The 26,977-nt window shown below is 35.6% G+C and overlaps 1 protein-coding gene across 10 annotated transcripts in view; it reads right to left on the reverse strand.

The window, feature by feature from the left end:
* Positions 1–652: 652 nt before the first annotated feature.
* The window catches only part of Miro (mitochondrial Rho GTPase), a 50,918-nt gene continuing 24,593 nt past the window's right edge, over positions 653–26,977 (reverse strand). For 5 of the 10 annotated variants that reach the window (XM_067776041.1, XM_067776044.1, XM_067776040.1 and 2 more), the window contains exons 7-8: positions 23,449–23,511; positions 653–4,703 (exon numbers count right to left, since the gene is read on the reverse strand). In XM_067776041.1, coding sequence (XP_067632142.1) covers positions 4,562–4,703; positions 23,449–23,511 — 205 coding nt within the window. In that variant the 3' untranslated portion in view covers positions 653–4,561. The remainder of the gene's footprint in view (positions 4,704–23,448; positions 23,512–26,977) is intronic. The other 5 variants (XM_067776047.1, XM_067776046.1, XM_067776045.1 and 2 more) reach the window with 5 other exon arrangements.

Raw genomic sequence — 26,977 nt, forward strand, 5'->3', positions numbered from 1 at the left:
AAGGGCTAATTAAACTTCCTTAACCCTAACGCCATAGTCGTAACCATACCTATATCCATAACCATCTCCAATGTGATCGATTAATGGTGCCTTAACCTAAAAATCGTTAAAATTTCATAAAAATAAAGAAATCGCAAAAAACTACAAACATATTACACAAAAAATAAGTCTCATAGTCATAACGTATCCAAAGCAATGAATAAAATCTAAAAAAAAGCTATTAAATTCACCAACTCAAATATTTTTAGGTTATGGCGAGAAACCAAAAACCAATTGGTTGGCTATGGTATGGTTATGGCGTTAGCGTTATGGTATGGCACCATTAATCGATTACATTGATTTCCATAGGGTAGGTTCGATCAGCTGTTTTATCTGGTTATGGTTTTATGGTTATAAGTCACCATTAATAGGCCCTTAGCGTCAAGTTTTACTCACGCACTCCTTATATCAATTGAGTACAATAAAAAAGCCTATCATGTTTATCATCATTTTATAAATGTTTTAAACTTTTAAGTTTCATTTCCATTCTTACCAGAGGCTAACTTCGTGAAAACGGAACAATTACTTTATTTCCCGTGAATCAATCTCATGCAAAAAAAAAAAAAATTAGTAGTTTATATACATATACTTAAATTTAAAAAAAATGCTCGAATATGATTATCCCAAACTGGCCGTTTTTTTCAAAAGCCTTTAATATTTATATTACGTTATCGGTTATGATTTACAAAAATAATCTATATATTTAGGTATGTACTTATGTGTGAACTATTTATACAAATTTTCTATATACGTATGTATGTTTGTATATATATAAGAATGTATGATTTATGATATTGCTATTCAATTGATTGATCAAATTTTGTTTATCATCATCGACTTCTGTATTTTCAGAGCAAATACAATTATATTGCAATTACATTTAAACTTTTCCCCAATTAAGAAAATTTATCAATTTCTTTAGTCTACAGTAAGGCTGACAGCAGAGTGCTCGCTATAATCTATGCAAGGAGCGAAGCGATTTTTATTTTCGTATATCTTACAAGCTTTACATGCCAACCTAAAGGGCACATTACTGATACTTAGCATAGACTTGACTTGACTTGAGAACTGTCACTTACAGTTCTGTTCAATGAACATTGTATGTTACTGATTACTCAAACTTGACTTAGAAGTCTGTTGAATTTTGATTTTCTATGTAAGTTCTAAGTGACGTTTACATTTTGAGATGCCATTTGTTTGTTTCCATTTCATTTTGACATTCCTCGTGTTCCATTGGTACATGAACCAGATACGGATAGAGATTTAACATGCAAATGCAACAACAATGTGATCCATATGGAACACGAGGATTTTGTCATACAAATTGACATTTATTGATTATGATGCCAGATTGTATGCGCTAAGTGGAGTATAATCGTGGCTAAGTTGCCAAGTTTACGCCAAGTCAAGTCAAGTCTATGCTAAGTATCAGCAATGGGCCCTTTATAAAAAAACGCATTGCCTTTACGTAGCGCACGCACATAAACTACTTTTTTTGCCCTAACCGAAATAAGTATTCGTTTCGACCATGGTTCAATTATATACAGGTTGGCTCATCTGTAAAGCAACAAAATATGTCTGTTCAAATTGTCAAAATCTGTGTATTGGTGTTGGTGCGAATGGTATGGAATGGAAACATAAAACTTAGCAGTTTTTGTATGTGTAAGTAAAATGTTGCCAATGTGTTGGTTTCATTTTGAGTTTGCCATCTCCTTTTGACAATCCCTTCGACCATGTAATGACATAAATAAAATCAGCTGATGAGATGAGCCAACCTGTACATAATTGCACCATGGTTTCGACAATGTAAAGCATATGTGCAAACGTCAAACTGAAATGTCACGCAGAACAAAAATTGGAAATCGAGTTAGGTTTTCACGCCGCAAATTCAATTTCGGTTCCTCTCATACAAGTTGTATGTGCATGAGACATTTTTGACAGAAAATGACTTGCGTGCGTTTTTATTAGGTTGGCATGTTAAACGTCTCTGGCACTCTGAAAACTTTGAGAATTTTCCATAAGTATTAATTTGCAGAGCTTTCTACCATTATATTATAGCAACGCTTCTGGTTTCCATTCTGTCGTCACCCTAATGGCCCGAACACATTCGGCTTTTGCGTCGTTTTGGTGCTGGCGTCACTTTGAAAGAACGCACGTTGAAAGTTATCCTGCCACAATGAATGAAAAAGGAAAGCTCAAAATTTTGATTATTTCCCATTAAAAAATGTAAATAAACGAAGTTTTTAGTTTAAAAAAGATTAATTTTTGTAATTTGATAAGAAATAATCAAAAATGGAATAAAATCGAGCCAAATAAGAAGACAGCCAGGAAATGAAATGACAAGGCCAAGAAAACGAAAGTTTTTGAATTCCTTTTGTGTATTTTTGGTGTTTCCGTTGCGTTGTTTGTGGATTGAGAACATGGGCATGGAGACGTGTGTATTCAAAGTCAGCTGTTGACGCAGCGTAAATACCAAAACGACGTAAAAGTCGAATGTGTTTGAGCCTTAAAGGTACTGATTACGCTTGAAAAAGTACATAATTTCAAAAGTAAAAAAGTATTTATTGTGCATCAAACTATTTTGTATTTTGATATCTTGTTTACATTTAATTTTTCACACCATTTCACTCAAACATTTGTTTATACATAAAAACTTTTAAGATTTTTTTCCAAAAAAATAATAAAATTTTAGTAATATTTGCTTGCGATTCAATTCAGGGTTGTGTGATTTTGATTTGAATGAATCACGAATCCAACATACAATTTATTTTTTCTTTGAAAGTTTTTTTCTATTTTTTTATTTGTGATTTGATTCTTTTTATTTTTGATTTGATTCGGCATCAAAATAAAAAAACTTTTTATTTGTGATTTGATTCTAAAACCGAATGAAAGATACTTTTTATTTGTGATTTGATCCGCCATTCAAATCGAAGATACTTTTTATTATTTAGGGCGTCTTTGATAGAGATGTCTCGCCTTGCAGACTAGCAACATCGCTAAGCGCCGACATGTAAGTGCCTCCTCGTGGGGGAACCTGGTAACGCTTCGACGATGACCTTTGCCCCAAATTCAAATACCAAAGCTAGAGGTGAAGAGCCCTCAAAAGATAAGCTCGATTCCGACCTTTCGGAGCAAGCCAAATTAGCTGTCACCACAAGCATACCAGGGCCAAATAGTCCCCGCATTATGTGGAGATGGCTGATGTATAGATATTTCATAGGATAGATTAGTACAGAAATCTCGCCTGATGATGAATAGAGGCTTCTCGCCTCTCCAATGAGGCCTGATCAACCTAGCCAAACTGTGGAGCAGGATGGCTAAGTGGTGTCGTTCGTTAGCGACTTCTAAGTTTGGGGATCAGGTATGACGATGCCAAAGAGCTCGTCAAGGAATATATGCTATAGTGGTACGATCCAGTTGCTGCGACAAATGTCGAATCGGACACCAAAATATACCCGCTGACCGCTAGTTTGCTTTCAAAAAGACAGACGGACATTGCTAAATTAAATCATAGTCTCATCCTGATTATATCGCTATTCTTATCGTCTCCTTCAAAGACTTTCAATTTTGAGTTGTGGACTAAACTTATTATACTATGTACAAACACACACCAAATTGGCAATTTATACCATTTGGGTAATTTATTACGCAATTTATCATATTGTAATAATGAATTGCCAATTTAAAAAAGATTGCGTAATAAATTGTTTCAAACTGCAAATGCAACCTTTTAAAGTGTGTTTATTGAGTAGATTTAAACGTCAGTTACGCATGGCTGAACTATATGGTTGGCTTATCTCATCAGCTGATATTATTTTTTTCATTTCACTGGAGTAGGGATTGTCAAAAGAGGATGGCAAACTCAAAATGAAACCAAAACATTGAACACATTTTCTTACAACACACAAGAATTTCAAAGTTTTATATTTTCATTCCATTCCATTCGCCTAATACCAACACGCACATTTTGACAGTCTCAACTGTAGAGATAAGCCAAATTACTATTGTGTAAGCTAAATTGAGTTGTATCAACACCGCTCAATTTAGATCGAAATTGCCTCAATTTATTTTTCGGTTTGAACTTAGTATTAATAACCCATTCCACTTTCATGAAGGGTATAACAAGTATCTTTGATTTGGCTAAAGAATCAGATAACAAATAAATTTGATTTGTGATTTAAAGGTGAATGTTAATTCAAAAAGGGTTTAGAATCAAACAACACTGCTTCAGTTGCTTTAAATTTTTAATGTCATAGAAAATTTAGTTCATTAAAATTTAATAAATTATTTAATAGATCTCTTTGCTTCTTTTTAATATTAAAAAAAAAAAAGAAATCCAATATACTACATTAGGTGATGATGGATGAAGCTAAAGTGCCATCTGAACTTATCATATTAGTAAAATATCTAAATACAGATTACGTCTATAGAATTTATGCGACATATGGATGTATGTGTGGTGATTTTCATATGAAATCCAATTAAGGTTGATTGCTCGATTTACGATTTTTCTTTAACGTCCTTAGTAACGCACATGCGAGCCCGCGCTGTGCAGCGCTTTAAGTACTACGAAGCCCAGTACAGTGGCGGCAGCGACACCTAAACCGGCTTTCCACCAAATCGTCGGATCTTCAGTTATCAAACCAAACTGACGCAAGTGACTGCTTTAAGTTGATGGAACAATAATGAAAGAAATAAATTACTGATTAGTTGAAATTCGTTTTATACATAATAAAATATTATAAACATGCAAGATTTTACAGGTTGTACAAAAAAGGGTGCAAGAGAAGAAACTTAAATGTATTTTACTCAGCTCTGAAGAAAAATAAATAAAAACAGGTAAGGAAGGCTAAATTCGGATGTACCCGAACATTATATACTCAGTGTAACCTTCAATTGTACATTTCATTTCAGATAAATTACTTTTCTACATAACACGTGGTACCGCCCGTTTGAAAAAAAATGTCTCCCCATTTCCTCTTACAATAAAACTTGATAAGTGAAATATCATTGATTCAAAACTATTTTTTGCTAAGTTATAGCTTATTAGAGAATAAACGCATCTAAAACTAAAATTATGCATATGAGACCTCCGCATATTCCATCCTCAGAGATAAATATCCTGTTTCATAGCTTCAATTGCATACATAATAACGCCGCAGCGTGTAACTGTGCCGAGGTTCTTGAAAAAGTGAACACATACAAATATCTGGGTGTGCATCTGGACGACCACTTCAAATGGAATACGCATATCAACCATCTGCAAAAAAAGCTTAAGTAGACATCATACTTTCTGAAACATCTTAGTTTTTGCAGCTCGTATGATGTATTAAAACAAGCCTATTTGGCACTGTCAGAGTCGTACTTGAGACATGGAATTACCGCGTGGGGTTCATCCACATATTGCAACTATTTACAAGATAGTCAGAACCAGATCCTTAAAATTCTAGGCAGAAAGAAAAAGATATATGATTCGACAATATCCCTCAACAAAGAGCTCGGTATACTAAATGTAAAATCTATATATACAGTTACAGTTCTAAATGAATTTTACGATGAAGGTAAGTGGCGAATACCCATTGATCATCACATTGGTACCCGTAAGCGTAGCGAAAACAGGTTGAGAATCCCAAAATTCTCGAACAACTACACAAAAAGAACTCTTACCGTACAATTCCCTACAATTTTAAATAACCTTCCGGTCAATCTCACTAACTTGCCTAACACTCCTGCCAGGAAGTCAGTTTTGGTAAAGTTTATTAAGAGCATAATATAATGATTGTCCAAGCACATACATAAATTCTGTATCTTTCTTCCCACTCTTTCCCTTCTTCCTACACTACCAACTCTTATATATTCTTCCTTTAACTAATGTCTAAACATATCTACAGAATTTGTGAATTTAGTCTTAAGACTCAATGTATTAATTTTAAGATTTTTTGTTGTTATATCTGAATAACCGCAGATAAGCGCCAAGCTTCGCGGGAACTGTTTCCATTGTAAACGAATTGTAAAAAATTGAAAATAAATAAATACAAATACAATACAATACAATTATTCTAGTCTAAGACCCTTTTAAACCTTTTAAGCTTGTTTTATATCTAAGTTGCCGTGGTCTTTAACCGATCCCGTCCATTTCTACTAGAAATATTTTCTGCTATAAGGAAAATATGTGTACACAATTTCATTACGATATGTTAATTTTTCTTCGAGTTATGGCTCCCGAAACATAGAAAATTACTTAGTCATAAAAGGGGCGGTGCCACACCCATTTTCAAAAATGTTTGTGTTTTCCAATTTAGTGTTATAATTCAATTTAGAAAGTAAAATTCTATTGATACAAAACTCTTTTTCGCTAGCTTATTATTTTCGTCCACGACCCTTTTAAAAATCTTTTATATAAAAGTGGGCGTGGTCCTTAACCGATATCGTTAATTTTTCTTCAAAGCATTCCTTATAGTAAAAGCAATATCTCTGCCGAATTTTGTTACGATAGGTTTAACGATTTCTCATTTATGATTAATAATATTTGTAAAATTGATTTTATCACAAGTGGGCGGTGCCACGCCCATTTTAAACATTTTTTTTTTAATTTTTATCAAGAGTCTCAATATCAGTACACACGTCAAATTTCAACATTCTAGGTGTATTATTTACTAAATAATCAGGTTTTTTGTGTTTTCCAAAATGTTATATATATAAAATGTGGGCGTGGTCATCATCCTATTTCGCTCATTTTCAATACCAATCTATTCTGGGTCCAGATAAGCTCGTGTACCAAATTTGGTGCAGATATCTCAATATTTACTCAAGTTATCGTGTTAACGGGCAGACGGACGGACGGAAGGATGGAAATTTTTTTTTCGATACTGTTGATTTTGATCCAATCAAAGTTAATATACTCTGTGTGCAAAGCACGCTGTGTATAACAAGTAAGGCAGGCTAAGTTCGGGTGTAACCGAACATTACATACTCAGCTGAGAGCTTTGGAGACAAAATAAGAGAAAATCACCATGAAGGAAAATGAACCTAGGATAACCGTGGAATGTGTTTGTATGACATGGGTATCAAATGAAAGGTGTTGATGAGTATTTTAAAAGGGAGTGGCCCTTAGTTGTATATGTGAAGGCGTTTTCGAGATATCAACCAAAATGTGGACAAGGGTGACCCAGAACATCATATGACGGGTACCGCTAATTTATTTATATATATGATACCACGAACAGTATTCCTGCCAAGATTCCAAGGGCTTTTGATTTCGCCCTGCAGAACTTTTTCACACCCATTTTACAAAGTTTTTTCCAAAGTTATATTTTGCGTCAAAAAACCAATCCAATTACCATGTTTTATCCCGCTTATCGTATTTGGTGTAGACTTATGGCATTTTTTTTCATTTTTCGATATCGAAAAAGTGGGAGTGGTCATAGTCGGATTTCGCCCATTTTTATTACCAAGATAAAGTGAGTTCAGATAAGTACGTGAACTAAGTTTAGTAAAGATATATCGATTTTTGGTCAAGTTATCGTGTTAACGGCCGAGCGGAAGGGAAGACGGTCGATTGTGTATAAAAACTGGGCGTGGCTTCAACCGATTTCGCCCATTCGCCCATCACAGAAAACAATTATCGTCACAATAAAACTTGATAAGTGAAATATCATTGATTCAAAACTATTTTTTGCTAAGTTATAGCTTATTAGAGAATAAACGCATCTAAAACTAAAATTATGCATATGAGACCTCCGCATATTCCATCCTCAGAGATAAATATCCTGTTTCATAGCTTCAATTGCATACATAATAACGCCGCAGCGTGTAACTGTGCCGAGGTTCTTGAAAAAGTGAACACATACAAATATCTGGGTGTGCATCTGGACGACCACTTCAAATGGAATACGCATATCAACCATCTGCAAAAAAAGCTTAAGTAGACATCATACTTTCTGAAACATCTTAGTTTTTGCAGCTCGTATGATGTATTAAAACAAGCCTATTTGGCACTGTCAGAGTCGTACTTGAGACATGGAATTACCGCGTGGGGTTCATCCACATATTGCAACTATTTACAAGATAGTCAGAACCAGATCCTTAAAATTCTAGGCAGAAAGAAAAAGATATATGATTCGACAATATCCCTCAACAAAGAGCTCGGTATACTAAATGTAAAATCTATATATACAGTTACAGTTCTAAATGAATTTTACGATGAAGGTAAGTGGCGAATACCCATTGATCATCACATTGGTACCCGTAAGCGTAGCGAAAACAGGTTGAGAATCCCAAAATTCTCGAACAACTACACAAAAAGAACTCTTACCGTACAATTCCCTACAATTTTAAATAACCTTCCGGTCAATCTCACTAACTTGCCTAACACTCCTGCCAGGAAGTCAGTTTTGGTAAAGTTTATTAAGAGCATAATATAATGATTGTCCAAGCACATACATAAATTCTGTATCTTTCTTCCCACTCTTTCCCTTCTTCCTACACTACCAACTCTTATATATTCTTCCTTTAACTAATGTCTAAACATATCTACAGAATTTGTGAATTTAGTCTTAAGACTCAATGTATTAATTTTAAGATTTTTTGTTGTTATATCTGAATAACCGCAGATAAGCGCCAAGCTTCGCGGGAACTGTTTCCATTGTAAACGAATTGTAAAAAATTGAAAATAAATAAATACAAATACAATACAATACAATTATTCTAGTCTAAGACCCTTTTAAACCTTTTAAGCTTGTTTTATATCTAAGTTGCCGTGGTCTTTAACCGATCCCGTCCATTTCTACTAGAAATATTTTCTGCTATAAGGAAAATATGTGTACACAATTTCATTACGATATGTTAATTTTTCTTCGAGTTATGGCTCCCGAAACATAGAAAATTACTTAGTCATAAAAGGGGCAGTGCCACACCCATTTTCAAAAATGTTTGTGTTTTCCAATTTAATGTTATAATTCAATTTAGAAAGTAAAATTCTATTGATACAAAACTCTTTTTCGCTAGCTTATTATTTTCGTCCACGACCCTTTTAAAAATCTTTTATATAAAAGTGGGCGTGGTCCTTAACCGATATCGTTAATTTTTCTTCAAAGCATTCCTTATAGTAAAAGCAATATCTCTGCCGAATTTTGTTACGATAGGTTTAACGATTTCTCATTTATGATTAATAATATTTGTAAAATTGATTTTATCACAAGTGGGCGGTGCCACGCCCATTTTAAACATTTTTTTTTTTATTTTTATCAAGAGTCTCAATATCAGTACACACGTCAAATTTCAACATTCTAGGTGTATTATTTACTAAATAATCAGGTTTTTTGTGTTTTCCAAAATGTTATATATATAAAATGTGGGCGTGGTCATCATCCTATTTCGCTCATTTTCAATACCAATCTATTCTGGGTCCAGATAAGCTCGTGTACCAAATTTGGTGCAGATATCTCAATATTTACTCAAGTTATCGTGTTAACGGGCAGACGGACGGACGGAAGGATGGAAATTTTTTTTCGATACTGTTGATTTTGATCCAATCAAAGTTAATATACTCTGTGTGCAAAGCACGCTGTGTATAACAAGTAAGGCAGGCTAAGTTCGGGTGTAACCGAACATTACATACTCAGCTGAGAGCTTTGGAGACAAAATAAGAGAAAATCACCATGAAGGAAAATGAACCTAGGATAACCGTGGAATGTGTTTGTATGACATGGGTATCAAATGAAAGGTGTTGATGAGTATTTTAAAAGGGAGTGGCCCTTAGTTGTATATGTGAAGGCGTTTTCGAGATATCAACCAAAATGTGGACAAGGGTGACCCAGAACATCATATGACGGGTACCGCTAATTTATTTATATATATGATACCACGAACAGTATTCCTGCCAAGATTCCAAGGGCTTTTGATTTCGCCCTGCAGAACTTTTTCACACCCATTTTACAAAGTTTTTTCCAAAGTTATATTTTGCGTCAAAAAACCAATCCAATTACCATGTTTTATCCCGCTTATCGTATTTGGTGTAGACTTATGGCATTTTTTTTCATTTTTCGATATCGAAAAAGTGGGAGTGGTCATAGTCGGATTTCGCCCATTTTTATTACCAAGATAAAGTGAGTTCAGATAAGTACGTGAACTAAGTTTAGTAAAGATATATCGATTTTTGGTCAAGTTATCGTGTTAACGGCCGAGCGGAAGGGAAGACGGTCGATTGTGTATAAAAACTGGGCGTGGCTTCAACCGATTTCGCCCATTCGCCCATCACAGAAAACAATTATCGTCATAGAATCTATGCCCCTACCAAATTTCACAAGGATTGGTAAATTTTTGTTGGACTTATGGCATTAAAAGTATTCTAGACAAATTAAATGGGCGGAGCCATGCCCACTCGGCTTGAATGTTGATATTATTTACTTATATTCTGTAGATATTAAATTTTTTGTTAAAATTTGACTTAAAAAATTCTTTTTTACAAAGTGGGCGTGTTCGTCATCCGATTTTGCTAATTTTTATTGAGCACACATATAGTAATAGGAGTAACGTTCCTGCCAAATTTCATCATGATACCTTCAACGACTGCCAAATTACAGCTTGGAAAACTTTTATATTACCTTCTTTTAAAAGTGGGCGGTGCCACGCCCATTGTCCAAAATTTTACTAATTTTCTATTCTGCGTCATAAGGTCAACCCACCTACAAAGTTTCATCGCTTTATCCGTCTTTGGTAATGAATTAACGCACTTTTTCGGTGTTTCGAAATTTTCGATATCGAAAAAGTGGGCGTGGTTATAGTCCGATTTCGTTCATTTTAAATAGCGATCTGAGATGAGTGCCCAGGTACTTACATACCAAATTTCATTAAAATACCTACTCTAGTTATCGTGTTTACGGACATGGCTAAATGAATTTCTTTTTTCGCCCAGATATCTATCTCGATTAGTTTATGCCATTACGGGGTACCGTTATGTGAACAAAATTAATATACTCTGTAAGCTCTGCTCAGCTGGGTATAATAATGAAAGAGTCCTCCTTTCTGATGCACCTAAAATATTCCATTGTGGTTCACCCTGTCTGTAACCTCGTTCAATTTCAAAAGGACCTCAGATGTCCTTCCCAATTCCGATTGAGTATCTGCGCCCAAATGCCAACCTTCGCTAACGCTAAAGCTCCATAGCCAAAAATCTCTAAAACAGTTTTACGTGCGCAGAAAAGCATGCAACATTTAGTACCATGTGGTCATGAGGAATAACTGTCTGTGAAAAGTATAAGAGTTGGGCTGTTATTCCTTGAAAATTTTTTGGAGATTTTTGAGCACGAAAGAAAGAAAGAAAAAGAAAATAAAAAAATTATTTTGTTTTACGATCTTAATATAGAAATCTTGAGTTTTCCAATATTTGGCAGACGGTGAAAATCTAGTCGATGATAGATTCAACAGGTCTGAAGCCGACTTGATAAGGTCCAATTAATCCTGTACGTCTATAGTGAGCTGATTCTGTGACAGTTTGCAGGAACTCCGTGCTCGTGAATTGGACAAAGAACACTTAAATGCCAAATGTCAGCCATGTGCATGCATGCGCCTTACCAACTCTTTGAAGCCGTATACGAGTAGCTCCACATGTAACCCACCTGTAGGACATTAAAAAAAGGAGCGCAACGCAAATTGGAAGTGAGGATCGGCCTTCTCTTCGGAGGTTATCGCTCCTTACAATTACTTTTTTAATGTGGTCATAATCTGGTGGAAGACATTAACTGTATCGCCATCCCTCGCAGACTCGGGTTCAGCATCTTTCCTGAATGTTTCATCGCTACCTTCCTTGTGTGTTTTGTTTCTTACTTTTGGGCGCGCATAGTCGTGTCCATATTTTGGCTGCGAGAAGATAGTGATGCGAGTCGATGTTAGGATCTTGGATCATGCGTACATCGCGTGGTCGAACTGAATGGCTGTATTTCGATTGGGGACAGCCATATCCTGGTTCTTAATATGCCCGTTTTTCGGGCCCCGGCGAAGTCGATCAGCCTCATCCCATTAAAGAAAGTTTCTTTGCCTTCCCAAACATGGCACCAAAACTGTGTTTATTTACATGACCACTCCAATAAACTGCACTTATTTTAAAGGTCGGAAATGTCAGCGTTTTCCTTGATGAGGATAGTAACCAGCCGGGCGGCGGTGACAGGCTCATTAAGGGAATGGTCTTTCCAGGTGTTTATCCTTAAAAGAGCTATCCCATTACCCGAGGCTTTCTTGGAATTTTCATTGGAATGTGATGTTACATGGCGGGTGTGAAGCTCAGAATGGTGTTAGGATGCACATTGGTATAGCGAAGCTCTTGATCCAAAGCAAACGCTATCGATCCCTCAGCTAGCCCTAAACAAATAGTTTAGGAGTTCTTGTTGTTGTAACCCAATGTTGGAGTTGTCTTGTCAGTTTGTGGTCTTCTGACATCAGCTCAACATTAAAAGGGGTTTCTATGGCTACCCAGAGGATACCTTGACGCAAGTATCCGATAGTAATGAGATCTTGTACTTCATGCAAAATAATCACCTTGGTTACACAACACCGAAGATGCTGGATTTAAGGTCCAGCAACATCAAAATCTTTAGAAAAAGTTTTTCCCATTAGAAAAAAATTGTATAGGCACGGTAGCCCCTCAGCAGTGGTTTTTCAAACGCTACGAGTATATTTCTGCCATAAAAAGCTTCTCAGCGAAAATGCATCCGCTTGCAGATGCTGTGCGGAGTCGGCATTAGACATGTAGTTCCCGTCCCGCCAGTTTGTAGGAAAAATTACAAAAGTAACACGACGCAATTTGGAAGAAAGGCTCGGCCTAGATCTCTTCTAAGGTATATTACGATCCTAATCCTTAACAAGGAAACTAGAATCAAAAAAAAAAAAAGAAAAAAAAAGAAAGGCCGAAAAAGCGTGAAAGTGTTATTGTTGTTGTAGCAATGTAACAAATTGAATGGGGTTACACTGAAATTACAGCCCTTGGTAGGAAAAATCCCGACACGCTCCGGTACATAGAACCGGCTGCCTTGGGAAGCCGTCGTAAGAGAAAGTATTTTAGATTATTCTTAGTCCGAAATTCCGAAGATGGGACAAAAGTAGTCGTTGATAAGTTCTATGAGAATCTTATCTTCAATTTCATATATTGAGTTATTGATTGCTGCGGGCTGGAGTACACGAAGCTGACAATTTCCCCCTTCTGGCAGATACGTTCTGCAAAACATGTTCCATAATTTGAGTTGGTTGGAGTACAATAGATTATTAATCACTTCCTTGGCAGTTAACCGAAATTTTTGTAAAAGACGAAAATTCCCAAATTTTTGTTGTTGTTGTAGCAGTTCTTCCATCCAATTCACGCGACCGATCACAAATTGTTATCAATATCTTCTAACGGGAGTTCCAGGAAACTTGCAGTTTCAACAGGGGTGGAGTGAGAGTAGTGTTAGAGGCGTTGGTTCCACATTGCAATTAAAGAGAAGGGTGGTGTCATGTGGGGACACATTGCAAGCATGGCATACATTATGTATGTCGGGGCTGATTCTGGATAGGTAAGAGTTTAACCTGTTCTCTTCTGCGAGTTCTGGGTATTTTTCTTTAAGAACTGGGTTCGCCGGGCAATTCCTGGCATATAGGTCCGACGTCTGTTTGTGAATATCAATGAGGGCCTGTTTTGTGTTTTTTTACTTCATACGGCTGTGTTCTCAAGTGCCATATTTCCTCATAATGCTTGTGGAGATGACTTCTTAAGCCCCTGGGAGATGTGGCCTCTTCAATCAGATTACTGCTGGGATGCTCAGGTTTCTGGGTATTCAACAGAAACTATTCGGTCAGCCTTTAATTTCTCTGAACAATCTTAATATACATACATATAAAATATTTTCTTCAGAGCTGGATTACGATAATAACATAAATATTATAACGAAATAAGTATAAATTAAGTAATATAGTAAATAAAAAATGGAAATGATCAGTGTAAATTCAGAGTAATAGTAAAATGTACTAACAATTTTGAAATGAATGCATTGAATTATTTTCCAAAAAAAAAACAAATATAAAAATAACAGGAACAGGTATTTCACAACGAGTATTTAAAGAAGTTCACACATATATTCAGATTTTTTAAATTATTTATGGTTTTCGAGATACTTTAACGTTAACGGTACCACTAATTTCGCCACGAAAACACCTTTTCAATAGGGGGACTCATGTAACCGTATAAATGCCTTATAAAGTGTGTAAACGTATAAATTTATCTAGTTTACGCACGAGCTGTCAAATTTTGTATGAAAAATCATTTACACAATTTGTATAAATTTACGCGCACATTTCATTGTGTAAACGCGATAAACTCAAAGGAATGCAACCTTGCAGACATTACAGCAGGCATTTTCATCAGAAATCTCCAACATCAGCAAGTAATTTACAAGAATATCTTAGTAAAGACGTTTTAGTTTTGATTTTTCACTTAATCTTGGTATTTTTTAATTTGTATAACAATCAAAAAAATTTTTTTGGAAATAATACAGCTGAAAAACTATCAAGTTTATCAAGAGTATTACTAGGTGCGTTCATATAACCGCGTGTGTAAATGGATATAATTTTACACCTTATAAGTTTATATGCTATCATGAGTCCCCCTATTGAAAATGCACAATCAAAAAATAACTAAAAGCAATATTTGTAGCATACTTTCAGGCAGGCTTTCTTATATTAGGTTAAGGCTCGGTTTTTCAGTAGTTGGTTAAGCTAAGCTTAAACTAAGTTTGCTTAAACTCTAGTTAAACTACTGAGCAGTTTTTCAGTCACAGTTTAAGGTCGCCTTTGTGGTATGCTTTTTTGTGCGGCAACATTGGTTTTTTTATTATCTAGATAATTTGTAGCTGGATTTTGTTTACCCAGCAAACATGGAAAAAAATTATCCAGCGAAATATATATCTAGTTCCGGAAGTGATATCATTATTTAATTATTCTTAAAGCAGATAGTTCTCGAGTTGATATCGAACCTCATTCTTCAACCACTATCCAATCTTTGAGAAATTTTGTAAAATTAAAGTTTTCGAGTTGATCTCCAACGTCATTCATGTTTTCCAATTATTATCCTAATTTCTCTAGTTGATACCCTACATTGCATATCGATTTAAGGTGGAGTTGAAAAAAATTTCCAAGGTGGTACCACCAAAACCAACAGTTGTTTATTGTGAGAAATAAACACCTATTTGATAGCCGTAGTGAAGCGTATTTAGTCAAAACTAAATTATATAGGCGGCCGCCGTGGTGTGATGGTGGCGTGCTCCGCCTACCACACCGAAGATCCTGGGTTCACGCCCCAGGCAAAGCAACATCAAAATTATACAAACAAGGTTATTCAATTAGTAGACAATTTTTATAAGCGGGGTCGCCCCTCGGCAGTGTTTGGCAAGCACTCCGAGTGTATTTCTGCCATAAAACAACTAGGTCCCGTCTCGCCAATTTGTAGAAAAAATTAAAAGGAGCACGACGCAAATTGGAAGAGAGGCTCGGCCTAAAATCTCTTCGGAGGTAATCGCGCTTCACATTTATTTATTTTTTAAATTATATATATTTCATTTTATTTTCGTGAAAATACTGTAGTATCGAATCTTACATTTGAGTCCAGTTAGAGAAGAGAACCACAAGTTAATTAAATTAGTTCAACTTAAGTAATAGCATTTTTTGCTTTATAAAAAATGCCTCTTTTGCTGAGTACGTTATAATTTTTGAGTTGAGCCACTGTTTCGAAACAACTCTTGAGATTTTAGAAGTATGCCTAGTTATCAACATGAGCTCTAATGCTTTCGAACGAACGCAAATAACTGATAGGTTAACTAGAGTTTAACCCTGCCAGATCGGCCGCTTAAGCTTAGCTTAAACTTCAGTTAAAGTAGACTGAAAAACTGCAGAATAAGTTAAAGCGTAGTTTAGCTGACAAACTGAGTTGAACTTGCACTGAAAAACCGGGCCTTAGAGTTCAGTAGCGGAAGTAGCTGCTACCTCTTCTTTTGGGCGCGATGCACTCCTAAACTACTGAACCGATTTTGAATTTGTTTTGCACCCCGTGTGTAGTATGATCTAACTTGAGAGATGGGATAGGTTATATCTCAGTTTATAGTCGCAATATGATTTTATTGCAAATTTTCTTTCCACGTAATAATAAAATGTTACGTATACGCAGTGGTGCACCTCTTTTCAGTTGGTATGGATATGTTTGTGCACGTGCTTATTTAACTTTACATAGATATATATATATATAGCACATCACAAGGGCCAGCGATAAGGGGGCCCGGGGTTTCTGAGGGATCCCGCGATTTGAGGTACTAAGACATTTTTTTTTAATTCAGGAGAGTCTTTAGTTCTTCCATGTGCAATTGTTAAGCCGAATTTCAAAAGCAGCGAATATCTGCATTTCGTTTTAATATTATAGTGAAGTGTGAAAAATAGAAATCTATATATATTAAAAGAAAGGCTAAAATGTGTGTTAGTTGGTCGCTGGTGTTTGAAGAGATGCGTCGGTCGATTTTGTTCAAACATACCTATTTACATACACCCTATTCGATTTGCCTGAAATTTGGTATATAAATTTGCCTATATTAGTAATATTAGTATTTACGATCCTTTTTTCCGGGAAGTAGACCAGAGACGGACTGGGGCTGAGACTCGGAGTTGGACTGGGACTGGAACAAAATACATACCACCCTCTGGTACAGGCAATAAGGGATGAAGAAGAATGAGAAGAACTTGAGAGAAGAGAAAAGAGAGAAGGAGACTGAGAAAGAGATAGAATGAGCCAAGATGGAGATAGATGAAGCGAAAAAGACGGAGGGGGAGTGAATAAAAGGATTAGGAAAAAGTGAAGAGGGCGGGAGGGCAGAGTTAGATGGAAAAAGCTAATTAAAATGTATGCAGATAGGCCAAATTTAGGGTAGAATAACGTCTGCCGGGTCTTCTAGTTTAATATAATTTCGAGTTAGTTAATCTTATAACTTTAAACGAGCAATTCTTCTTTGTTTGTATAGCCGAATGATCTCGGGAACGGCTCAACCGATTTAAATGAAATTTGGCACAGAGATAATGTATCACCTTCTGCCCTTTCTACCTAGGTGTAGCCACTCAGAATGTTTCACAAGGTTGCCACCTATTCGAAATTTAAAAAAATTGCACGAGATATGCCGATATGGGTATCAAACGAAAGGTATTTCACTCCGCATTTCAATAGGGACATTTTTGAGCAGGGTCGCCATTTAGGGTTGCCACCTATTCGAAATTTAAAAAAATTGTATGAGGTATGCCGATATGGGTATCAAACGAAAGATATTTCACTCCGCATTACAATAGGGACATTTTTGAGTAGGGTTGCCATTTAGGGTTGCCACCTTTTCGAAATTAAAAAAAATGCATGAGATATGCCGATATGGGTATCAAACGAAAGGTATTTCACTCCGCATTACAATAGGGACATTTTTGAGTAGGGTTTCCATTTAGGGTTGCCACCTTTTCGAAATTAAAAACAATTTCATCAGAAATGCCGATATGGGTATCAAAAGAAAGGTATTTCACTCCGCATTACAATACGGCCATTTTTGAGCAGGGTTGCCATTTAGGGTTGCCACCTATTCGAAATTAAAAACAAATTGCATGAGATATGCCGATATGGGTATTAAACGAAAGGTATTTCACTCCGCATTACAATAGGGAAATTTTTGAGTAAAGTTGCCATTTAGGGTTGCCACCTATTCGAAATTAAAAAAAATTGCATGAGATATGCCGATATGGGTATCAAAGGAAAGGTATTTCACTCCGCATTACAATAGGGACATTTTTGAGTACGGTTGCCATTTAGGGTTGCCACCTATTCGAAATTAAAAAAAAAATTGCATGAGATACGCCGATATGGGTATCAAACGAAAGGTATTTCACTCCGCATTACAATAGGGACATTTTTGAGCAGGGTTGCCATTTAGGATTGGGGTAGTTAGACGAAATAGTACTCTAATTACTCATATTCTATTAAAGCTTTAAAGGAGAACATTAAAGTTAAAAATCTTCGTAAAAAATCTTATACATGATTCGACTTAATTTTAAATACTTTTCTTTTAAATTAATAATTGCAATTTCTCACAAATTACTATTAGAAAGATTTCTCAGCACAACGAAACGTTACCGAGCAAAGCTCGGTCGCCCAGGTACTATAATTTTATTTCGTGAATGCATGGTTTCCTGAAGCCACCTACATAAAGTCGTTTGACTAACGTAACTAAAAGTAGTCTACAAATTTAAAAAAAGTTTGTACAGAAATTATAGCAAACAATACCACATCACATTACGCGTCACATATATGGATGTTGAACTAGATCGAACTGTGAAAAAAGCAGCATTGACCAGTGTTATTTGCGTTCGGGAGTACATTTATAAATATATAGGTATGTATAGGTATGTATGATTAATAATGAATACATCTCTTGAAAAATACATATACATAAACATTTCGTTGAAATTCTTAAACAAAATTTATATTTTTTGGTTTTTTGTATGTATATGGTAATGTTTGTGCTCTAAAGAGTTTTAACTTCATTTTCCTTCTATCTTCCCTTATATATAATCTAAATATATAAAAACGGGTATATGTTTCCGAAAGCACTCGGCCCATTTTATTCAAATTTCCAGGAGAGTGAAATTTGGTATATAGGTAGCCTTTTGCCTATATTGGTATTTAGGACAGTTTTCTTTCGGGAAATGGACCAGGGACCGACTGGGACTGGGAATAAGGGATGGAGAAGAATAAGAAGAACTAGAGGGAAGTGAAAAGAGTGAAGGACAAAGGCACTAAGAAGGATATAGGGATAGGGACAGATGGAGCGGAAATAAAGTTAGGAAAAAGACGGAGAGATGAAAAGAAAATGTAGAGGGAGGATAAGGAAAATGGGAAGAGAGAAGGAGGGAGAGTAAGAGTTAACAACTTCTTAAAAGTTATGCAGAACAACGTTTGCCTGGTCTGTTGTTCAATAGAAGGCTAGTCTGATTTAAAGTTGCGATTATGTAATGAAGAGAATAAGAAATATCAGAAAAACCTGCCATTTTAATAGACAATTATCCCGAAAACCTTAATTAATTTCGAAAATCTGACAATAAATTTTAAGTATGTATTAAGAAACACTCAATTAATGCATACAAATTAAGAACATGTAACTCTCAAATACCTGGTGCTCTATTACTTGAAGGCATTCATAAAAAAATTGTAAAAAGTAGGAGCGTATTTGGATGGTTGAATGAAACACGCAAATATCAAATATTCGAAATTTAGTATGCAACACCAAAAAATTATAAAAAACAAGCATAAATGAAGTAGTAAGTATGGCTTAAGGTATGTAAAGTAAGCTACATTTATGAAAATTCTGACTACGATACGAACGTATGTGATGGGGTGTATATTAACTACACATTTAGATTTTATCTAAACTTTGTCTACTTTAAAATTGAAAATAAAATTAATATATCTAAGATAGAAGTTGCAAGCATTTTTAACTTTTTGCTTCTTTTAATTGTTGAAAGCTACTTGCACACATAATTTAAAGTATATATTAAGAGCTATGGCTGAATCCATCAAAGTTGTATATGCGTTTAAAATCATGTATGTATGTCCTGTGACAATGAATGAATTTATGTTGCTGTTGTTGTTGTGGCAGTGCTTCGCCCCATCCAATAGGTGCGATCAGAAAATGTCGCAGATATCCCCTAACGGGGATCCGTGGAAACTTGCAATTTCCACAGGGTTGGAGCAAAGAGATATGGGTATAAGAGGCGTTGATTGAAAATATGGTTGGTGTCATGTGGGGGCACATTAAAAGTGGAACATATCTACATTGCGTATGTCGGGGTTGATTCTGGATATTGCCAGTTTCGGGTATTTGCCATTGAGAACGGGGTTCGAACTGAGGGTCTGGTCTTTTGATGCTTTTTTTTTGTTCAAACGGCACATTACTCCTCAAGTTCCTGGGAGGTGGAGCCTCTTCAATCAGTTGTCTTTTGGGGTGTCTGAGTAATTAACAGAAACTGTTTGTTCAGCATTTTCTTTCTCTCCTTTATGGGGAGTATTCTCGCCTAACTGTGTATAGGGTGTTCTAGTGACATACGAAGACATACCGTGGCGGTTCTGAGCGCGGTGTTTCGAAGGGCCTGCAGTTTCCTCAAGTGTGTTTTTTTAAGATCGGCGACCATATTGGAGACGTGTAGCATATAAGCGGCTGGTCAATTGCTTTATAAGTAGCTATGAGCGTTTTTTTGTCTTTGCCCCACGTACTGCCAGCGAGGGATTTGAGGATTTTGTTACTACTATCAACTTTAGATACAATTACGGCTGCATGCTCGCCAAAATGTAGGTACATACTGGTCGAAAGTCACACATTTTTGGGTGTAGGACAGTCGGTAGCGTAATGCCATCGGCGTATGCAAATGTCCAATATTGCCGATTTTGTCGGTGACAGTGTCCAATTTTACGAGATGATAAAACTGGAAAGACTAGGGAGAGCCGTTGATTTTACGGAATAAAGCATACGCAGGCAATGCACATATAACATCTTATGGGGTGCTTTTGTAAAATTCAATAATTCGAAGACGATGGATGCAGCAATAGCTCCAATAAATCATTGCTTAATTATTATTATTGTTTTTTTTTTTAACAAATACATTAAAGATTGCTGGTAAAGGGCAGACATATAGTTTGAGCCGACAAAAAGGAGACCCAAGCCCAAGCCACAATGAACTTTTCCGTGTAGATGTGTTCAACGGAATATTATGCATGCCAGTAATATCGTAATAATTTCGCACGACGTTGCGTTTGTAAATATAAAGGAACTTCAGACTTAGCAATTACAATTTTCCCCCGGCGGGTCAGGGGGTCAGAATATACCCGCGGTAGGTATGCCTGTCGTAAGAGGCGACTAAAATACCAGATTCAAAAGGCTGTGTAGCGCAACCCTTCAGGTTGCCAGCGCAATATACAGCTTCTCCAAACCCAATTGTCAACCTCACCTATCCGCGGCGAATCCTGTTTCACTAACAGACGAGGCTCTGGCGACCCCAAGCTCCTCATGGAACTTGAGGGTGGGGAGGGAGGGATGGCCTGAAGGTTTAATGTGGCCATATAAATCGTTCCCGAGATGGTCGGGCTAGCACCTTAATGGTGGTATGGTACCGGAGCGTACCGGATCTGTATCCGGCAAAGGACCATCACATCGATAACACTCCCCTTCGGGGAGCAACCCTATCGCTACAACAACAAGAACAACAACAAAATTTCGCGAAGAATTGTTAAAAATATTCTCACTATACAAGAAAAATACTTGCCAACATATTTTGTGTTCTATTCATTTATTAAATTGCAGTTTTTAACTATGAACAAGTAAAGGTGTCTAAGTTCGGGTGTAACCGAACATTATATACCCAGCGTGAGCTTCAATTGCACATTTCATTTCAGATAAATTACTTTTCTACATAACTAATGGCATCCTCTTACAATAAAACTTGATAAGTGAAATATCATTGATTCAAAACTATTTTTTGCTAAGTTATAGCTTATTATTCTAGTCTACGACCGTTTTAAACTTGTTTTATATCTAAGTTCCCGTGGTCTTTAACCGATCCCGTCCATTTTTACCATAAATATTCTCTGCGGCCACCGTGGTGTGATGGTAACGTGCTCGGCCTACCACACCGGATGCCCTGGGTTCAAACCCCGGGTAAAGCAACATCAAAAATTTTAGAAATAAAGTTTTTCAATTAGAAGAAAATTTGTCTAAGCGGGGTCGCCCCTCGGCAGTGTCTGGCAAGCGCTCCGGGTGTATTTCTGCCATGAAAAGCTCTCAGTGAAAACTCATCTGCCTTGCAGATGCCGTTCGGATTCGGCATAAAATCATGTAGGTCCCGTCCAGCCAATTTGTAGGGAAAATCAAGAGGAGCACGACGCAAATTGGAAGAGAAGCTCGGCCTTAGATCTCTTCGGAGGTTATCGCGCCTTACATTTTTTTTTTTTTATTTATTCTCTGCTATAGGGAAAATTTTGTGTACCCAATTTTATTACGATCCGTTAATTTTTCTTCGAGTTATGACTCCCGAAAAATAGAAAATTGCTTAGTCATAAAAGGGGCGGTGCCACGCCCATTTTTTTAAATTTGAAGTTTTTCCTATTTATTGTTATAAATCCACTTGGGAAATGAAATACCATTGATATAAAGCACTTTTTAGATATAGCTTATTTTATTCGTCCACGACCCTTTTAAAAATCTTTTATATAAAAGTGGGCGTAGTCCTTAACCGATTTCGTTAATTTTTCTTCAAAGCATTCCTTATAGTAAAAGCAACTTCTCTGCCGAATTTTGTTACGATAGGTTTAACGGTTTTTGATTTATGATTAATAATATTTGTAAAATTGATTTTATCACAAGTGGGCGGTGCCACGCCCATTTTAAAATTTTTTTTTTTCAAATTTTTATCAAGAGTCTCAATATCAGTCCACACGTCAAATTTCAACATTCTAGGCGTATTATTTACTAAATAATCAGGTTTTTTGTGTTTTACAAAATGTTATATATGTATATAAAAAGTGGGCGTGATTATCATCCGATTTCGCTCATTTTCAATACCAATCTATTCTGGGCCCATATAAGCTCGTGTACCAAATTTGGTGAAGATATCTGAATATTTACTCAAGTTATCGTGTACCGGACGGACGGACATGGCTCAATCAATTTTTTTTTTTCGATAATGATGATTTTGATATATGGAAGTCTATATCTATCTCGATTCCTTTATACCTGTACAACCAACCGTTATCCAATCAAAGTTAATATACTCTGTGTGCAAAGCATGCTGTGTATAAAAATGTTAGAAAAGTACCGAGTGGGAAGAATCATTTCACTTGCAAAGTGTGAAAGCGCCCTTAGCCAAAGCAAATATCGAATTCTTCTTCTTATGCTTTGCTTGCAACAAAAGTTGGCAGTTGGCTACTTTTTCATGTCAGATGGCGGCAGTGTCGGTCGATCTGCCGTTCTCCATAAAACAAAGTGCAATCTACTCATCATGCATAAGATTGCGTCAAACGCATCTATATGAAAAACTGCTTACTGAATTGTAAAAAAAGGGTAACAAAATATGTGCGGTGAAAAGAAAACAATCCATGTTAATTAATAGGTTGTCTGCCTTTTACTGCTAACATTTTTGCCTACGCCTTTTTACAGTTTAACTTATATGTATGCATTTTCTCGACCCAATATATAGAAGTTTGTGCATATGTATTTAGATGTTTGCAACAAAAAGATAAAATAACAACAACGTATTGATAAATTACGATATTAATTGCTCGTTCAGCTGTTTCAAAATGCCATTAAGAAGATTCACACTTACGCTGATTCCCACAGCTGTACCAACCTGTGCTTGTAAAAGAGTATCCATGCGGCTTGAAAGCGACTGCATAATTCAATTTTTATTTTTTTCGGTTGTTAAATTTTGATAATTTACATTTGTTTTGTTTTGTGCAACAATCACCAGCCAAAGCGCATCCAACCAAAGTTAGGAGAGTTTCGAAGGAGTGTAGGCGGGCGCGCATGCGCGTTGAATGGTATACGTGAATTTAAAGCGCAATTCGATTTTTCATGTATTTTGGTATTTTTTTTATTTTGTTTTATATTATTAATAAGTTGTTGCAGCAGTTAAAAGATAAAGGAAAAACAATTTATAAAATATTTAGTTTAATTTTTGTAATTAATATTTAAGAACTACTTGTATGTACATAAATATGTGTGCAGAAATTTGAATTTGTATTAAAACAATACTGAATATTTAAAAAAGTAATTTAAACTAACAAGAAACAAAGCCTAAGTTCTGTTCACGCCGCACATTATATACCCAGCTGTAGGTTTTAATGAAAGCTTGTGCAAAAAAATTTCAGTGGGGGCACCACGGGCATTTTACATTAAAAAAAAATTGAAAGCAATGTATATAACTACATTTATTTATTCATACATTTATTTGCTATACAGCTACGAGCACGGAAATAGGAAAGGAAATTACTAACAGATTTAAAAAAGGGAAGAAAGACTTAGTTTGGGCGAAAATGAGAATTATATACCCAGCTGTGTGCTCTCATATATATATATATTAGGGATATATTTAAGGAGAAATATCAGGAACATTAAATGATTTGAAAGCTGAAATATGCTACTTATACTAGGGTGATCGACCCGGTTAATTCGAACCGGAAGAAGGACTATAAAGACCTTTGAAAGTTTATCGAAATACGGTAACATGTTCCTCAGATGAGAAATCAGAATGTGAGTTTGAAGGGAAACCCGAAAGATCTTGTAGATCGTATTAGGAAAGCTAGTTCATGATGTTAAACATAGATGGAACTCAATGTCAAAAATGATCACACAGTTTTTGAAGCTTTATAAATGTGTCAATCACACTCTTTTGTATTTAAACCTTAAACCCTCCAGTGAACATAATATTGAAATGCTAACAGATCTCAATAATCTTCTAAAGCCTTTGGAAGTTGCCATTTTAGAACTGCAAAAACGTCCGTAACATTAGTAGAAGCAGAAGGGATATTTAAATTTTAGTATACCAACATTTAAAAATCGCAAGTCACGTTGTCTCTAGATTTGGTAAAATGCTTACAAAAACGATTAATGGAACCCCGAGTTAAAGTTCTCCAAACATTGATTTTGTACTTAAACACTGGCCAATTTCCCGTTCATGACTCTTTTTTAGATTACGCTTCCCAAAGTTAAACAAAAAATATAAATTGTTTGGGAAGAATCAAGTCGATACATCTCATTCCAGTACAGAGCTAAGTGTTTCGGATTTAGAAAATTATTTAAAGAGTGAGTTGGATAAGACCATTCGCGATATTCAAAACTCAAATCATTTAGCGAAAAAGTGCGGCAAAGGTATTTTGGACGATTTTTTACATTTTGCTAAATCCCAGAAACGGACAGAAAACCTTGCAAAATTGTATAACGCATTACTGACAATAAGTCCTACTAGCACACTGAGTGAAAAAGCATTTTCTGTCTCAAGTTTCATAAAGACTGAAGAAAACAATAGAGTGAGTCCGAAACTTTTAAGTAGGGCTTACGATTTCTTCTCGAACACAAGGGAGATTTTCGAGACCCGAGAAATCGAGAACTCGACTTCTCGGCATAAACTTAATTGCTGTGTGGACAGTATTTATACACTTGGTTTTTTTTACTTGTGAATTTTTTTTTTATTATATTGCTTTTCAATGACATTTAACTCAAAACATATTTATTATACATATAATTTTGTCCACAATATTTTATTTTTTTAACGAGATATCGATAACACGGCTTCTCGCAAGATTCTCGAATCTAGAAATACTCGTAATACTCGCGAGCTTCTCGACTTTCAATTCTCGCGAGATTTTCGAATCTCGAAATACTCGTAATACTAGCGAGCTTCTCGACTTTCAATTCAGTCGCTGAATTGGCAGTATTCTATACTTTTCGGTGTTTTTTAGTTGTGGTTTTGTGGAAATTTTCGCTTGCGCTTCAGAAGAAAACGTAAGCTATGTATAAAACAGCCAATGAATCGATTAAATTGAATGTCGAGAAGCTTGCGAGTATTACGAGTATTTCGAGATTCGAGAATCTCACGAGAATTGAAAGTCGAGAAGCTCGCGAACCTTATGAGTAATTCGAGATTCGAGAATCTCGCCAGAAGACGAGACTCACGAGAAATCTCTTCTCGATCAAGTTCGAGAAATCGTACACTCTACTTTTAAGCTGTATTTTATTTTTAAAAGATTATTTTTTTGGTAATTTTTATAGCCTTATACGTTTATGTTTTGTTAATTTTATAAGGTTAAAGGCCGTAGGTAAAATAAAACACAATGTTAAAAATTGCATTGGGTTTTAATTTGTCGATATTTCGGCTTCAATTTGAAGCCACCTTCAGGAACATGTGATAATGCTTGATCACATATGATCAATTTAAAGGGTTACTATAATCGCAATAAGTAAAGTCTTCACATGTGATGACTTTTTGTTTCCATAAATGAATATTATACTGTGATGTGAAATAAGACTTTATATTCTTTTTTTATAACCGCATTAAGGCTGTGTGCGAGTTGACCTAAATTTCTACCTAAGTAGAGAAAAAACCTAAATCACTGGAAACTGTCGGTAAGGCAGTGCAAAATAAAAATTTTGAATTTTTATGAGCATACTTTTCAACCCAAATACAAATGTCAAATTTCAAAAACAAAAATATTGATTCTTCAATCTTGTGTATGCAAATAAATGGTTCTTGTCCATTCAATTTAAGTAAATCATAGATCATAGAGCGATGATCCCTGCTGCGATTAAGGTCCGATCGATTGTACGTGATGGTGAGCTCAATTTTGTTCAAGCTGATGTTGGCGACAAAAGAATTGGATCCTTCTCAAATATGGACCGCAATCTGAACATATTTGGTAGGCAAGTGCATTAATTGGCCTAAAGAAGTTATTGGAGGCATACCAACATCACAGTATTGAATTCGAGATTGTGGAAAAGGTCATTGTGCACGTGGTCCACTATGTCCGAAAAAAAACCTTATAAAACGGAGCCACTGCATTTTCTTGAACTGCTATCTTGGGATAGGTACTTACCGCGGACCCTAATTGACCTCTGTTCCTTTTAAGCGTGAAAACGCATCAAAAATACCAAATTTTATTTATTTATTTATTTAAATATAAGTATAGTAATCTTTGAAATACAATGTTTCTTACAGACTACATAACGAATTAAATATATTTACAAAATAATTTTTTAGGTTAAAAATTCATTTAATTGTAATTTGAATTTAGATTTTTCAATTGAGAAATCCATGAACCAATAAACAGATCCCTCATTAAAAAATGAGAGAGCAAAAA

The sequence above is a fragment of the Eurosta solidaginis genome, chromosome 3 (genome assembly GCF_040869045.1).
Source record: "Eurosta solidaginis isolate ZX-2024a chromosome 3, ASM4086904v1, whole genome shotgun sequence".
NCBI lineage: Eukaryota > Metazoa > Arthropoda > Insecta > Diptera > Tephritidae > Eurosta > Eurosta solidaginis.